The following is a 17605-nucleotide window of genomic DNA, read 5'->3' on the forward strand; positions in this document are numbered from 1 at the left end:
ATATGGTGCTCATCTCACTTTTTCTTATAAAATTTATAGCATGGAAAAACAAAAGCTAAATACTGTTGAGGTTCTTTAATGAGAAAGCTTTCAGTTTCGTCCTCTAGCAGCACGCGAAATAATGTTTTATGGTCCAAAACATTTGTTTAAGTCTTAATTAAGGGCGGCCAAGGCTGCCCACTAAACATCCGCAATTGCTGGTGATCCCATCACCTAATCTCTGTGGAGGTCTTTTTGAATAATTTTATGTAAAAAGTACAATTTTTGGCGTATCTTAAAAGACGCACAGTGGAATATAATATCTTAATACGGTCTTTAGACCTAAGGCCCAAAATGACACAGCGATCGGCTTAGGGATCAGTTCGAAAAATGAGGATTGGTGTCAATACACTCAGGGATCAGCCCAAAATTTGAAGGATCAGGCTGATCTTCTAAATTCATGAGGTCTAGCGAAATTACGGGGATTAGGCGACATCAGCGCTAGTGTTGAAAATAAAAAGCTTCACTTTGGGTGTTTTTGGGTACTTTTCGAAATGTCAATTGAATGAAAAAAACATGGAGGTAATGGTACGCAATGTTGCAAAATCTTAAAATTCATTAAAAAAGGAATAATGGGAAGTTTAAAATATTCCTGTCTGTATGAAATGCATTGATATTTCACTTAAGAAGTATTTCAAAAATCAAAATGGGCACATTTAACCGAAATTTACGCAAAAAACGCTAATCCTTGATTTTAAATCTTCAGTGTATGATAGTTTGGGCTGATCCTTTACCGCCAAATTTTTCGATCTGACTATTCTCGAGGATCAGCCTGTGTCTATTTTCGGCATAAGGCTTTGGCATAAGGCTTAACTTCTCTAATTTCTTTTCAGGCAAGACTTTTAAGGGAATATTTGTGTAATATTGAATTTTAAAGATAAATCAATTACATTTTGAAAAATCAGGTTACATTTAGATGTTTTAAACGTTAAAGAACTGGGCTTAACCTTTAGTCTAAAACCGGTATAAAACCTGGCAAGAATTCAACAGAAGTTTCGAATATTTGAAATATAATACCGCCAAATAATGGTTGATAAATATACTCCCTAAGCCCTATACATCGTAATTTTTCCATTGGCCTTACATTGCAATTAGGGCAATATTGTAAAAATGACATAAATTTGAATTAGAGAAATAGTGAAACGTTCCGAATGATCTAGGTCATCTAGGTGCTAAACGACATGATTTCTAGTTTTCGACTACTACTTTTTGGTGACTCCCCCCAATGACTTAAGATTTTCGAACAATGATTCTTTTCAGTCCCACTCTTTCAACATTCCTAAATCATGTTTTTTTTTAGTTTTTCTCGAAATTAACTCAAACAATTGCACTAATTTTTGGATATGTTTTAGAAGTAGCCAAGAACTGGTGCAAATGTCTTGATACGGTTGGAAAGGGGTATCTTCTGTAGTCGCAAACGAAAAAAGTTGTTACTCTAACCGGAGAACATTTTTTGGTTTTGCCCAGGGCTTTCGGTCACTATCCGACTGTTTCGGATACTATTTCGCCGATCTCCGCTCACGGTTCACTGTCACTCAGAACCAATTATTCTTTTCTTAAAGCCCTTGTTCTTATTTTAAAGTTTTATTCCGAATAACCAAAAACTGAGGAAATATGTTTGACAAAAACTTTAATTTTTTTTTAATTTGAAAGAGCCACGAAACCCCTTAAACGAAACAACTTATAAAATTTTCATAACTAAATGGGTGAATAAGTCTGCCACTCACGGTACACTTTAGTTGCGATCAGCGCGATCTTGTAGACTGATCGCGCGATCTGCCGATCTGCCACTCACGATACACTCGCTGACCGTACTTATGCACCCTCTGACAAAACTTCACAGTCAAATATTGTCATAAAATGCGGCATTAAATAATTTATATAAAATGCAGAATATTTCAAAGAATTGCGGTAGTAAAATCTACTTTCTAATTTAGCATTGATCTATTAATTGCCAATCCCAATAACTTTATGTAATTTATATTCATTTATAACTACACTATTTCATCACTGATTGCCCAATTGGCCCTTCTTTTCAAATAATCCGTGGTATGAATGTTAGCAAACATTCAACACGATAAAAGTGGGAAATTATAAGTATTTAGCTGCAGTTCCGGAGCCAATTGCTGCCGGGTTGACTTTGAGGAAGACAAATTACATATCAACTTCACACGTTTTTATAGTCCTAAACAGAAAAGTTGCCCACACAGAAAGAAAAAAGAGCTCTAAGGAAGCATTTTGTGCTTTTCCATGAAAAATCCAGGTAATTTATTACTTTCGCCCCTGTTTATTTTCCCCAAAAGGTGTTTCTGTTGGGGTACAACCACGTGGTAGAGGAAATTCCTACAATGCTTCCGTTGAGCGGAAATGAAGATGTAAATCAACTTTTTCTTTGCAACATCGTCTCCTGTCGACGGATAAATTTGTATATTGGATAGCAAATTGGTGGAATGTTGGAAATAAGGAATTATGGTTAATATCAAAAATTAAAATTCCCATAAATAGTCTGCTTTCGTACGTGACTGTCTTCCAGTGCTCAATTAAATAATAATTGCAGCAAAGTAGGAGTGCATTTACTAGCAAAATGAAATGTCTGAGAATGCCATTTTTATAAATTCAAATTAATTAAAAAAAACATATAATTAAATTTGTTTTTATTATGAGATAATTTACTGTACTTCCAGTATTTTGGGAATTAAAAATTTTCTTAGAAGTGTTTGAATTCTAAGTAATTTGTGGCGCATGGTAAGAAAATGCAATTATCCCATCTCGGAAAGTAATTTATTAATTTTTCAATAGATTTTGGTAAGTGCAAGGAATGTGTTTTTGTTTTTTATGAATAAATATAATTTTAATTAATGTATGAAATAATTATTTACCGTAAATTCTTGAATTTGTGATTTGAACAAAGTTCATAACTTTCCTCTGTAGCATCCTTTTGTGCTTAAAAAGCTTTCCATAATTTTATCTTAATCTCTTAAGGGGTTGTATTGATCGCGAAATTTTAAAAATCAGTAAGTTTTCTATAATTTTTATAAGTATAATAAAAAAAATTTAATTTAAATTTTACACAAAAATCAAGAGGGAAACAACTCGCGAGTCTAGAACATCTACCAACGTGAATATCGCGAATATTGACATTTTTTCATGAATATTGCGAATATCGCCAATAATTCCTGAATATGGCGAATATCGCGAATAATCCCTGAATACAGCGAATATCGCAAATAATCCCTGAATACAGCGAATATCGCGAATATTTCCTGAATATTGCGAATATCGCGAATGTTTCCTGAATATTGCGAATATTGCGAATATTTAGGGAAATATTCGAATATTTTCTTCTTCTCATATAAAATTGTGAATATTTTGTGAATATTGATTCTACGACATGAAATTTTGGTCCGTTGTTTACCCCAAAGGGGAAACAACTCGCGAGTCTAGAACATCTACCAACGTGAATATCGCGAATATTGGCATTTTTCATGATTATTGCGAATATCGCCAATAATTCCTGAATATGGCGAATATCGCGAATAATCCCTGAATACAGCGTATATCGCGAATAATCTCTGAATACAGCGAGTATCGCGAATATTTCCTGAATATTGCGAATATCGCGAATGTTTCCTGAATATTGCAAATATTTAGGGAGATATTCGAATATTTTCTTCTTCTCATATAAAATTTTGAATATTTTGTGAATATTAATTCTACGACATGAAATTTTGGTCAGTTGTTTGCCCCAAGGGGGAAACAACTCGCGAGTCTAGAACATCTACCAACGTGAATATCGCGAATATTGGCATTTTTTCATAAATATTGCGAATATCGCCAATAATTCCTGAATATGGCGAATATCGCGAATAATCCCTGAATACAGCGAGTATCGCGAATATTTCCTGAATGTTATGAATATTGCGAATATTTAGGGAAATATTCGAATATTTTCTTTTTCTCATATAAAATTGTGAATATTTTGTGAATATTAATTCTACGACATGAAATTTCGGTCAGTTTTTTGCCCCTTGACAAAAATACAATATTTAAACCAGGGGCATGACATTTCCTATGTTTCCCATATGTTTCTAGCGAGCTGAAAAAATTTTTGAGTTTATTCTGTGTTTTCTGTCATTGTAGAATGAATTAGCAAATAATACTAATACAAAATAAAAGCCAATTTAATAACGAAAAGGCAACTGAAAACCCCAAATTGGTAATCTACGTAGTTTTGGAGATATCTCGTGAAATGTGTACGAAAACAGGGAAAAATTGCACTAAAAGTGGTCGCATTTTTCAGAGCTAATGTCACCCCTATGACATATGACTCCTATGAAATTCAGGTTCCAATGGCTGAATTTTTAAGATTTTCAAATAAAAATTTCAGAAAATATACTTTAAATGTTGAATTTTAATAATAAATAATTTTAATTAATAAATATTTTCGTGACCCATGTAACCCCTTAAGAGACTTAAAGTTTGAAGAAATTTTGCATGATTCGTAAATTGATGTGTTTATTGCACTAATTCTTATGAAATTGTTAAATAACCTTCTGGATTATTTCATTAGTTGAGATGTTCTCACTGCAATTATCAAAGTGTTGCAGCTTTAATTGGTGTCATTGCCTCTGGGATTAGTCAATTCACTGGATTAATTCATGTCGCACGCAATGATTCCCAATCGATAATTTCATGGTTTCAAGCATCAAAATTACCCATTGAGTTATAGGTTCGCCTTTTAGTCACAAAATCGAATTTAAAATAACTTTGTGATAAATTAAAAATTCAGCGTCACATTCTTTTCTGCAGAATATTTTGTTTTCCGTGAAATGAAGCTTTCAGGAAAAATACCAATGAGTCAGGAAAGTGATTTGATTTTCCGACATGGAGATGAATTCCAGTCATGTGAAGACATTCAATTACATTCCTCAAAGTTTTTTTCCACTCGCAAGAAAAACTCCGCCCAGGAGGAACTCGAGCCATCCGGGAAAATTCCCCTAAACGCAATATTGTTTCCAAGAATTGAAAAAAAAGCCATTGGTCAGCTTTGCAGATTGCATTGAAGGACATCGTATTTCAATCACGGAATGAATTTTTAATTAAAGTGAATTAAGTGAAATCAGAAATTGAGCTCTTGAACAGGGCTTTTTTTTCGTAATTTCGAGGAATTATCTTGATCGCACTTTCAATGAAAGAATATCTAAAAGTTTTTCTCTAGGACATGAATTGCTATGAGCGACTTCATCGTGCGTACTCTTCTGCGGGTAAAAGTTCTAGAGGTTGTCTTTACTTCCATGCACTTTTAATTAAAGCTGAATTTAACATCAGTTTTTTTTCGGGAAAAGTTTTCAGAGAGCGCATGTTTCAAACAACAAAAAAACCATTATAATTTTGAAAATGTGATTTTAATCTTCTGATTTCCAGATTATTTTGTATTGATTCTGAAAATAATCACAAAATCAAATCAATAATATTTACATAAGTGGAAAAGAAATTAAGTAGAGTGCTTTTATAAAAAATAGTGATGACATTTTTTAATCCCAAATAAATGATTTCTCGTGAAGGAGTAATTTGCAGAAATTTTAAAAGCTCTTAAAAGCCTACAGTAGACTCTCGCTCAATCGGTCGCAAAATTTTGTTGACAATTTTCACGTTTAATTATGAAGCTAATTTGCTCAAATTCGCTGTAGTTCTTCCTATTTTATTGTGATTCTTTATATTTGAGCGCTTTTTGTGGAATTTACAAAGGCTTTGACGCCTAAATCTATCGATAAACTGGATGACATTTTGTCCCAAATGCACAATTGAGAGAGAGTCTACTGTAAATGTGAGATTTATCTTTCAATATACCTCGGAATATTGTTAATTATCTTTTTCTATTTATTTTTTCATTTTTTTTTACAAAAGAATTTTATAAATTGTCTACAAACAGCGTTATGTCCTTGACACACTTACGACTTAAGCCGGGAGACGACTTAGTGAAAAATGATGGAAATGCAGTTTAACCATTATTTCTAAGCCGTCTCTCGACTAATCCTCAGGTCTGTCAAGGCCCTTAGGGATCCCTGAAGTTTCATCAAGAAAATTCTCAAAAGTCGTAAATCATTTAACGTCAAAATTTAAATTTGAACTGACGTATTGTGCCAACTGCCAAACGATAACTCATAATTTTAAGTAACCCCATATCTTAAACTGCAAATACGTCAGGAAGAACATTTGCTAGAGAGAAAATAGGGAAACACACATCATTTCCTAATTTATGGCCTTTATAGTATGACCCAAATGTGCTCACAATTCTGTGATTTATCACAGGAGGAAGTATATGTTCAAAGTTGAGCATGCACAGGTGAATAATCCCTCATATTCTGGCTCTTTTTTTCCACTTGAGCTACTCTGGAAAAAAATTCACGTATAGAATGTCCCAAAGTGGAATGAGTTTCCCATTTTCCCGGAACTCATCATTTTCAATCATTGTCGCAATTAAATGGTCTGTGTTGGGGCTGAATGACGATTGCAATTACAGAGATCGATGGGAGATTGGCGTTTAATGTGCAATTTTTTTTCCGTTTTGTAGTTCGTCACCTTTGGCAAGGATGGGAAAGTTGGGGTTAATTTCGGTGGATACCACGCTTCAGCTGGACTTGGAGGCTTGCTGACGGGAAATGCTGCCCATGGTGGTTTGTCAGCTTCCGCAGGAACTCCATATGGTCAGCAGGCAGGCGCCGGATTGGGCGGAAGTGTTGGTGGGTCCTCTCGTAATAATTATGATGGTCTGGCTGGATTCCTGGCTGCTTTTGCCCGCAGTGGATAGTGTCCAGGAAGGAAGCTAAAGAAATGTCTTAAGTAGAAGAGATAGTGTGGCTCAAATAGAGCAAAGCCCTATGCTTTTGTAGAGATTTCATGTTCGAAACCAAATAAAGCTGTTTGGAAAGCCCTATTTGCTTTCACCGTGTTAATCTCCTCTCTGTGTAAGCTTATGGTAAACTACATTCAGAGAAAAACATATTTGGTTTCATTCAACAGCATATTCAATACGACATACTTTGCTAAACAATTCATGTATAACATTATCAAATTACACGAAATAATCATTATCCTATTCGTGAAACTAGGATTATTGGTGCGCGGACAAGTAAAAATACCTTAAGAAACGTGAAGATAATTCCGAAAACCTAACCCAAAAGCAGGGGCATGACGTTTCCTATGTTTCCCATATGTTTCTAGCGAGCCGAAAAAACTTTTGAGTTTATTAGCTGTTTTCTGTCATTGTAGAATGAATTAGTAAATAATACTAATACAAAATAAAAGCCAATTTAATAACGAAAAGGCAACCGAAAACCCCAAATTGGTAACCTACGTAGTTTTGGAGATATCTCGTGAAATATGTACGAAAACAGGAAAAAATTTACACTAAAAGTGGTCGCATTTTTCAGAGCTAATGTCATCCCCCTGCCCAAAAGGTTGTACTTTAATATTCCAGAGATTAAAAAATGAATAACTTTAAAGAAATTAGCACATGATTAATATTAGCATGTCGGCCTAGAATGAATCACGGTTATGATGATATTTACAAGAATTGAATTTGAGTAGAATTTTATTGACATATTGATAAATAACAGCATGCCATTTTAGCATGAATTCCAGACCCCAATCAATTTTTTGGGTTGATATGAGTATTTACTAAATAGTAGAATGTCGTACTAGTATGCAACGCTAACGTGAATAATTTTCTCTGGATGATGTGTATGCTGGAAAAATAGTAACCAATATTTAAAATCTTAGTGATAAATAGTAGAATGTCATGCTAATAAATTTTTGGATGTTATTCACCTTATGAGTTCAAAATCGGTGTATTGTAAATATTAATTTACCATTCTAATATGTATTGTAGACATAGTTTTTGTTTCGTATTAGAAATTTCTAAGTGATAAATGTTACCACGTCATACTAGTATGAGTCATAGGCGTAATTTATTTCTTACCATTTGTTACATAGCAATTATTAGTAGTATCACATAGTCCTAGTATGAATCATGGTTGTATTAAATTTCCTGAAATAAGTATACGTGGGTATTACTGCGTGGTAAATATAAGCACGCCATGCTAGTTCGAACCATAGGTAAGGTTTACTTAATAGATCAGGATACGTAAGTAAGAAAAAAAGTAGCACGACGTGGTGGGTATAAGTCATAGATGAGATTAACTTCATGGGATCAGTATACGTAAGTAATAATAATAAATATTAGCTTGCCGTGCTGTGATGAATAAATTGATGTTGAGCTCTTTTTATGACAGGGCTTAGTACGGGATAAATTAGCACGCCATGAATCGTGGATGGGATTATTAGTATTCTAGGATCAGTAGCCGTAAGCGATAAAAAAGTAGCACACCTTTCTTGCAAGAATTATGTATGTAATTCGGTGTTTAAGTTAGAAATAAGTAAAGTACAGTGGAAACTAGAACATAAGGTTAGTACGGATCATGTTCGTAATTGATTATTAAATATTAAATATACATAATACACTTTCTGTAGTGATAAACAGAAGCATGTCATTCTAGTGTAAATAATGAATCTGTTTATTAATTTTTCAGGATCAGTAGGCGTAGATGATAAATAGTACATGGCTGCGATTCAGTTTTTAATTTAGAAATCACTAAAAAGTAAAAATTAGCGCGTCATGCTGATATGAAACATTCCTGTTATTAATTTACTAGGTTTACTTGGATAGTGATAAATATTAGCATGCTCTATTGTTATGAGTTATAAATAATATAGCGTAATGCTAATATGAATCATGGACGGAATTCTTACTTTTCCAGGATCTGTAATAAAGGACGCAAGTTAAGTTGAGGATTAGTAATCAGTAAAAAGTAAAAATTAGCATGTCCAATGTTGATTTGCGTAAGGGATAAATATTAGCATGTCGTGCTGCTATGAATAATCTTAATAATAAATGTGGATAATTTTCTTCGGTAAAGATTTGTGCGCGATAAATTGTAGCACAACGTGCTAGTATGAATCATTCATATCAATTTACTAGGATCACTAGACGTAAGTGATAACTAAATAATAGTATTAATATACTTAAATTTAAATTAATTACTTAAATTTAGTTAATTAAAATACTTCATATTATTAGTCTCTTCTTCTAGAAATTTGAGTGTAGGAAATAGTAGCACGTCGTTCTAGTATAACCTTGGACGTGACTCGATTTTTCACTTGTAAATTAGTAAAAAGTAAAAATAAGTACGTCAAGCTAATATGAATCATGACCGTTATTTTTCCTGAGGATAAATATTAGCATGACGTTTTATTATAAAATATAAATTATCGATGTGGATCACATTTTATGGCACAGATATCTGCATTGTAAATAGTAGTACGTCATGCTAATATCAACCATGGGCTTGTTTATTAATTTTCTATGATCTGAAGACGTAAGTGATAAACATTAGCATATTGTTCTGTATTAAATGATGATGGACGTGATTCACTTATTACGATAGAAATTTGTAAGTGGTATATAATAGCGTATCGTTCTTGTAGGAATCATGGACGCGATTCGGTTTTTAGTAAAAATTAGAATATAAGGCTAATATGAACCATGACCATTATTAATTCCCTGGTTTGATTACTTGCAAGTACACTGAGAGAAATCCGAAAAAGTTAAAATAATATTCCGGAAATGTTAATTTTACCCTGTTAATTTTAATTCGAAGTCGGTGTAAATATTATGCTTCTTAGGTGTATTAAGGATTATGGTTACCCTTTTTCATGTTAATTTTACCCTTAAAAAGGTGTAAAATTAACAATAAAAACTTAACACTTTTTACACCTAAAAAGTGTTAAAGTTACGAGGAAAAAAAGTTAGTCGCACCCTCATTTTTTCTCAGTGAATAAAATCAAGTGACCAACACTTTTAGTGCTATTATTTACCACCTATACCACGATTAGTATTTCAAATAAATTAAGGTTAGTTATTTTTAGGTATTAATATTATTTTATTAATCGCACTCAGTATTCAAGTGTGGTGTTTGTGCTTAACTGCTGCTTTTTGCGACTTTAATAGTTTCATGGGGGATTTCTCTGAGTGTAGAAGTTTTGATCTTCCCGTCCTTGTTTATAGACACTATCCGCAAATTCCACGCACAGTCGTGTGTAATTGAGTTTCGGAAGGGCAATAAATTGCGCGGTGGATTGGCTTGAGCTTGGGCAAAACCACACTTCACTAGTGGCCATTAATTGATGCATCCCCATAAATTAATTGCAGATGGGCGGACCGCTGGTGGTTTGTACGCGGGAGCTTCAGCTGGGCATGGAGTTGGGGCTAGTGCAGCTCTCGCGGGAAATGTTGAAGCCGATGGCGGTGGCGCGGGTGGAAGTGTAGCTGAGGCTCATGCAACAGGACTGCAGAAGACTGTGGTCCAGACTGTAGAATCTCAACCACCGCAGGTGGTAACTGTTGATGCTCCTGTGGTCCACCATCAGCCCTCCTTGACTGTGACGAAGAATGTGGTGGCCACCGCAGATGCTGCTCCGGAGACCACCGTCGGTGATACTGTGGTCTACCACAAAATCAAGACTAAGAAGAAGTTCCATACTGTGCCAGTGCAACCGGCCGTCGTTCAACAGGTAAGACAATTCTGCAACGTAATTTAAAAAATATTCCATTGCGTCAGTTTTTGCATCGATGTGTTTCTATCTAAACACATTCTCAGCCTAATGCGTCATTTAAAGTGTAGCAGTTAGGATTTCAAAGTTTCAAAAATACCCGAAGTTTTCAAAGTGAATTTTAGAATGGTCAGTTTTTCTCAAAATCGGAATAACTCGGTTTTGGGATTGCATCGATGGGAAAACTAAGTCAATGCGTACTAATTTATTAAAGGGACGTTTAGCTTTTTATAGATAGTAAATTCTAAACCATTCTAAACATCCTTTTCCCATTGAATTGATTAGTAGACAAAAGATGTTTGAGTTTCAAGATTTTTTAAAACAGAAATAATTAGAAAAAGTTTCAAAATAAATACTTCAGTATTGATCACTGAGAAAAAAAAGAGGGAGCGATTAACTGTTTTTCCTCATAACTTTAACACTTTTTAGGTGTAAAAATATATCAACATTTTTTAATGTTCATTTTACACCTTATTAACGGTAAAATTAACATGAAAAAGGGTACCGTTAACCCTTAATACGCCTAAAAAGGGTAATATTTACACCGATTTCTGATCAATAATGCAGGTTAAAATTAACATTTCCGGAATGTTATTTTAACTTTTTCGGATTTCTCTCAGAGAATGTCAAATTTACAAAGAACTACATTTTGATTTTGTACTTTTAATCCAATACTTTACCTAAAAAGGGTAATATTTACACCGATTTTGGATCAATACTGCAGGTAACATTTCCGGAATGTTATTTTAACTTTTTCGGATTTCTCTCAGTGTAGTAGTAATATGAAGTAGTACGAATGAATAAGGACAATATTCGGTCCACAGACTCACCATAGAATAATAGACTAACGAAAAACCGTTTAAGAAGACATGATGCAGTGCCGAAAGCTCTGGAGCATTGAGTATTTTAATTTTGGATGTAATCATTACACCAACGCTCACCAGAAAGACAGTTAGTTCTGAAATAGCAGCTCGGAATGATACTTTTAGGCCCAGTCGATCGGTATACCATCAGAAAATACTTTATTTGACGAATCAATACGAGTTTATACGAAAAGTAATATTTTAGTAGTAGCGTCCACCGCCATCTTACTGTTTGGACCTTCTGCGAGAGAAAAAAGGTTAAGGTCGATTTTTCATTATAAGAAGATAGAATAAAAGTGTTTTACGATTTTTCTTTTATTTTAAAGTTTTTTTTCACAAAATTCAAATAATTTTCAGGTTCTAGCTTTTTGTTCAGGTGCTATGATTGAGATTAAGGCACAAGAATCATAAAGAAAAATATTTGAAAAATTTCATTGAAATTTTCAATCCCCAAAAACCTAATGTAGATAATTTAAAATATGCGTTAAGTAACTATCTTTCGCAAGAAATTCTATAAGAATATTCCAGGTGAGCTTTTACTGAGAAATAAAAGTGAAACTATAAACACTTCCTCCCTGATATTTTGCACACTTTTGAGTTTAGTTACAAGCACAAAAACACAACAAATAAAACACACTCTAGAACAATCAGTGGAAGAGAGAGTGGCCACTGATTGATGGAGATATAATGCAAATGCAACTGAACGTGATATGTTGAACAATGTTGGTTGAAGGACACTGTGGTGACACCAGAACAGACAATTCCTACTGTACAAGTCCAATCCCAAGCACCAGCAGCAGGTGTTGACTACCGGAAATTCCTCGATTTTGGCTTCTTTGCCAACACCGCAGCTGGATTTGGTGGAGCAGCCCAGGCTCCAGCAGTGCAGCCAGTGCAGACAGTGCAGACGGTGCAGACGGTACCAGCTCAGCCGCAGCATGTTGTCTATCGGCATCGTCATCATCATCACTTGAAGCCCGCCAAGAGAGTTCACTACCAGTATGTTGCTGCACCACAGCCTCCTCCAGTGGTTCAAGTGGAGAAGAGGGTGTACGTCCCTCCACCACCCACTGTCCAGATACACAAAACCATCCAGACAGCACCGGCAGTCGTCCACAAGCCGGTAACAAACATGAATCACTATCACACCCATCCAATCATTACTCCTCAGAAACAGAATCGCACTAGACGCTCCCTGGCCATGGCTGAGGCCAACCGGAGCCACCATTCTGGCCTTGGACTCCTCTGGATTCTGACCAGACCACTACAGCAGGTTCGATCTCTCTAAACTGCATCCACGCCCTCTCTCTGTTGAGAGTCCGGTTCACAGCTTCCGTGTCAGTGGCACGTGGTGCATTGTTTAACCCATTCTTGGACAGGAGTGGCTCTCTTGGAATTTCAGCAGACTGACCTCGAGCACTGGGCGGGGGTTTGGTGTTGCACTTTGGGAGCGTTCGGGAGGAATTTGCTGGCTTTGAAGTGTTGTGGATTTAAACAATTTCAAACTATCTAAAATTTATGTGGGTTTAAACTTTTGCAAATTCGATTTTAGGTACTGCATATCACAGACAATGCTCTGAACTTCGATTTTATTCTGATCCATTTATACACTCTGTAAAAATATAATATTGAAGAGTTTGGAAAAAATTCAAATAGTAAAATACCCAAGAAGCAGAATTGCTGCCTTATAGAACCAAGTATTAAACAAGTCTTATAGTGCACTTTTAAAAGACTTAAAGTGAGAATTTTCTGTTAAAATTCCCATAGAAGCTTTTAAGATCCTTATGAGTGTGCTACTTTACTTATAGTAATCTCAGTGATGAAACCAAGAGCGTTATAAGCAAATAAAAAGATTTTTGGTTCTATAGTGCCTTACTTAAGGAATTCTACAGGACTATAATAAGACAAAATTGCTTCTTGGGTAGGGATTTAGGTTATGCCCTTGGGAGTGCCTTAAATAATATTATCAATTTCAATTCTGAAATTTCTGATTTCAGTCCGTGTGTTTGATTTTCAGCGCTGTCCGATTTTAAAAACGGTCTTTGTAATACCGTACATATTGATGACTTTGCCCCTTATCCTTCTCTTCGTAAGCTTTTCTTTATTTCCAGAACTTAAGGACGGTTTTCTCGGATTTGATTTACTATGTCCGATCGGTGAAGATGATCTTTAAGTGCTACAACTAAAAAAAAAAGCCTATGATTAGTAGGCAGTCAAATCCATCCGCATTTACAGTATTAAAGATTTATTTATTTATTTTTTTTTTATAAATTTGAACTTTATTTTCGTTTTCCGTGAATTATGAAAGCTTTCTGTGGCAAGAACAGTTTAAGACCATTTTTGCTTAATCCGTTAATATTAATTAATTTCATGTAGGATAAATTAGGCTAATTCAAGACCTGCTCTAAATGGAAATTTTTCGCTACTCCAAATGGAAACGTCGTTGTTTACACGATAAACACAGTACTAAATTATTATATTTATATATTTTCTATATCACAGTTTGATTATTTAGTTAATTTTGCTTCAAATAAAGCGAAAATCCGTTCATATTCACAAATTTGAATTTGTTAATTTCTCAGAAAAATTAAAAGTGTACCTTTTGACCATCGAATTTTTATCGATCGACCATGTTTTCCAAAAAACACAATAAGGCGACTGTTGTTTATTTGTTTCGCTTAACATTTATGTCATATTTTTGGCTAATTTTAGTTAAATTAAGTGCTAATCTTTATTGCTAAAGATACGTGAAGGTTTCAAATGAAAGAATTACCTATTTCGTGAACAAAAAGGGTTTTTCTGAAGTGTCTGCAAATGCTTCAATAGGAAACCCCGGAAATATGATTTTTTTGGAGAGATTTTCTTATTGTTTTAGATGGGAAAGGTGAAAAGACCAGGAAAAAGAACAAATCCTGCACTCTAAAGCAACTCAACAAGGATTTGGAAGCCTTTCGTCGCGGTTTCAGTTTCACTGTTTGTCTCCAATTAGAAACTTTCCCTTGTCTCCATTTGGATCAATTTGTTTCCAATTTAATTTGTGTGTTTTCTTGTATTTTAGAAGTTTTCAAAATATATCTAATGAATTTTCTCTAAATAGTAACATTATAGAACAGTCAAGGAGCAAATTTATGTAATTCTCTTCAGAAAAAATATAAACTTAATGTGTTGTATCTTCTGTCAAAGTTAAAGCGTCTAGAGATGGTTTTGAATTAGGACATTTACCCTAACCTTAATCCGTTCTTGCCAGAAACTGTACTCCAACAGACCATTCTCAGTCGAATAAAAGCTTTTTTCATAATTTTAATTATTTTTCTTCCTGTAAATTTTATTACAATAAAATAATATAACATATTTCACGTTCATTCAAAATTTCATTTGAAATTTTGGATTTTTTGAAAGCCTAATGAAAAATTGTATACAGTAGTTGGTTTCTTATTTTTAAGATTTTTGTAAGTTTTAGAATCTCAAAGTGGCGAGAAAAGTAACGTCCGTACGTTTCTTCTTTTACATGCTAACGACTTAGACTTATTGTGTTATCACACTTGCACATTAAAATTTTAATATGATTCACATTAATTGTCGCTGGTGAGAGTCTAAATGTGGAATTTGTATATTTGAAGTTTGAATCATTTTATATTCAAAATTTGATCTATGTGTTGATAAAAAGGTAGACTTGGCCCGCAAAATTTGATATAAATTGATTTATAGCATTAATGCGAAAAATTAATGCGATTTTCTCTTTAATTTTTTAATGTGAAAAATATTTATGCTTTAGGTAAATTTAAACTTATTTTTGCAAGCCAAGTCCACATCTTTATCAATAAATAGAAAAACCCCAAATATTAAGTGACTCAAAGACACAAATAACATATTTGGACGCTCACAAGCGACAATTAATGTGAATCACATTAAAATTTTAATGTGCAAAGTGTGATAACGCCATAACGCTTGAATGGATCAGAAAAATTTCGGAGCGAGCATAAACTTTTAAGACAACTGAGGGAAAGGTATTTCCACTTAGATCTTCCCGCAGAGGAAGACCTGAACAAACCTAATATTCACATAACTTAAAGCCAGAAAGTGAACCAATGAATACCATGAAATTGTCATTAAATCTTCTATATGAAAAGCCCTTCAAGCAATTCTATCTATCAGATTTCCCTTAAAATTTTCTTGGAAATCAGCCATAATCCCAAATTGAATGTGTATTAAGTTGATTATTATCCAAAACATTTTCAAGAACCCTTCTCAAAACTCCAAGCCACAAGTTTAGATAGTTTACCTTTCCAATAGGTTTCCCTAAGTGCTCATTTATGAAAACTGATATGTTCTCAGTAAAACCATAATTTCTTTGAAGCACCTCACGAGGTATCAATATCCCGTCTTCGCAGTATTCTTAAGAGCATCGTGGGGCTGAACCCTGTCGACTCTAAAGTCTCAACAAGTATTGATTACTGTCTATCAATTACCCGATTTACTTGGCATTTACAGAAGAGGTAGTACACTTACTTAAGTTAATGGAGGTTGTTCTCTGGGAGCCAAATAACATTTAAACGCACTTTTTATTAACAAGGTAATTTTTGTGGAGAAATTGAGGAAGAAGTCCGTGTAAGGTTTGTGGGAATTCGACCCAGAAACTGGGACATCCTCAAGACAATGGGTTTACAAATGTTTCACCTAATTTATCACAAGAAAAGTGTGGTCTTGTGGGCGTTCTAGTGCACATCCTCACAACACTCACCGTCACACCAATTGATTTAGTGAAGGCATTTTAGCTAAAGGGGCTTCCCTGACCTGCTGAGACATTTGGAGAAGACTCCACTAGACCTACCCCATTTGACATTGTCTGTTTCTACTTGTAGGTCGTGGTGACGAGACCAGTGAGTTCTGAGAGCAGCGAAAGCAGCTATAGCGACAGCATCGAAAGTCACGAGTTGGGATCGAAAACCAAAACCGTAACATACACATCTGGGGTCCATGGAGGAGTCCATGGACATGGAGGAACCTTCTTTGACGGAGTGTTTGGTGTAAGTTGATATTTTATATAGCGAAAATTATAAAACCTGAATGCATAAAAATTGTGAAAAAATGTAACTTTTTTTTAATTTGAACTGAACGGATTTTAAATAATTTTTTACTTTTTATATTTTAAAATAGAACTTTTCAGTCCAATAATTTGCTGATTAATTTGGTTTGTTATTGACCACACCGCTAATTTGCTAAAAACAAATTTTTAAATTTAAATAAAAGATCTAATTTATATTCAAAAATATTTATAGAAAAGCTAAAATATCGAAAGTCCAAATCCTGAAAATTCAAAATCCCGAAAGCCAAAATGTTGAAAGACAAAATCCCGAAAGATAAAATCTCGACAATCCAAAATTCTGATAAACCAAAATCCCGAATTTCCCAAAATCCAGAAGGCCAAAACCCTCAAAGATAAAATTTCGAATGGTCAAAATTCCGAGAATGGTGAAAATCCTGAAAGCCTAAATTCCGAAAAGCCAAAATCCGAAAAGACACAATCTCGATAATCAAATATCTTGATAAACCAAAAATTCCGAATGGGCCAAAATCCAGAAAGTCAAAATCCCGGAAGTTCAAAACCTGAGGAACAAAATTCCGATAATTCAAAATGTTGATAAACCAAAATCCCGAATGGGTCAAAATCCAGAAAGTCAAAATCCCGGAAGTTGAAATCCTGAAGGACAAAATCCCGATAATCCAAAATCTTGATAAACCAAAATCCCAAATGGTTCAAAATCCAGAAAGTCAAAATCCCGGAAGTTGAAATCCTGAAGGACAAAATCCCGATAATCCATAATCTTGATAAACCAGAATCCCAAATGGTTCAAAATCCAGAAAGTCAAAATCCCGGAAGTTAAAATCCTGAAGGACAAAATCCCGATAATCCAAGATTTTGATAAACCAAAATCCCGAATGGGCCAAAATCCAGAAAGTCAAAATTCCGGAAGTTGAAAATCTGAAGGATAAAATCCCGAATGTTCAAAATCGCGATAGCCCAAATTCCA

General features: G+C 34.3%; 2 protein-coding genes across 2 annotated transcripts in view; both read left to right on the forward strand.

The window, feature by feature from the left end:
- The window catches only part of LOC129800690 (homeobox protein LOX10-like), a 242167-nt gene that overhangs the window by 94985 nt on the left and 129577 nt on the right, over positions 1-17605 (forward strand). The gene's annotated exons all lie outside the window — the stretch shown is intronic.
- LOC129800679 (uncharacterized) overlaps positions 1-17605 on the forward strand; it is a 28084-nt gene that overhangs the window by 7990 nt on the left and 2489 nt on the right. The window contains exons 2-5 of the mRNA XM_055845261.1: positions 6614-6782; positions 10310-10671; positions 12307-12696; positions 16436-16600. Of these exons, the coding sequence (XP_055701236.1) occupies positions 6614-6782; positions 10310-10671; positions 12307-12696; positions 16436-16600 (1086 nt within the window). The remainder of the gene's footprint in view (positions 1-6613; positions 6783-10309; positions 10672-12306; positions 12697-16435; positions 16601-17605) is intronic.

The sequence above is a fragment of the Phlebotomus papatasi genome, chromosome 2 (genome assembly GCF_024763615.1).
Source record: "Phlebotomus papatasi isolate M1 chromosome 2, Ppap_2.1, whole genome shotgun sequence".
Classification (NCBI taxonomy): Eukaryota; Metazoa; Arthropoda; class Insecta; order Diptera; family Psychodidae; genus Phlebotomus; species Phlebotomus papatasi.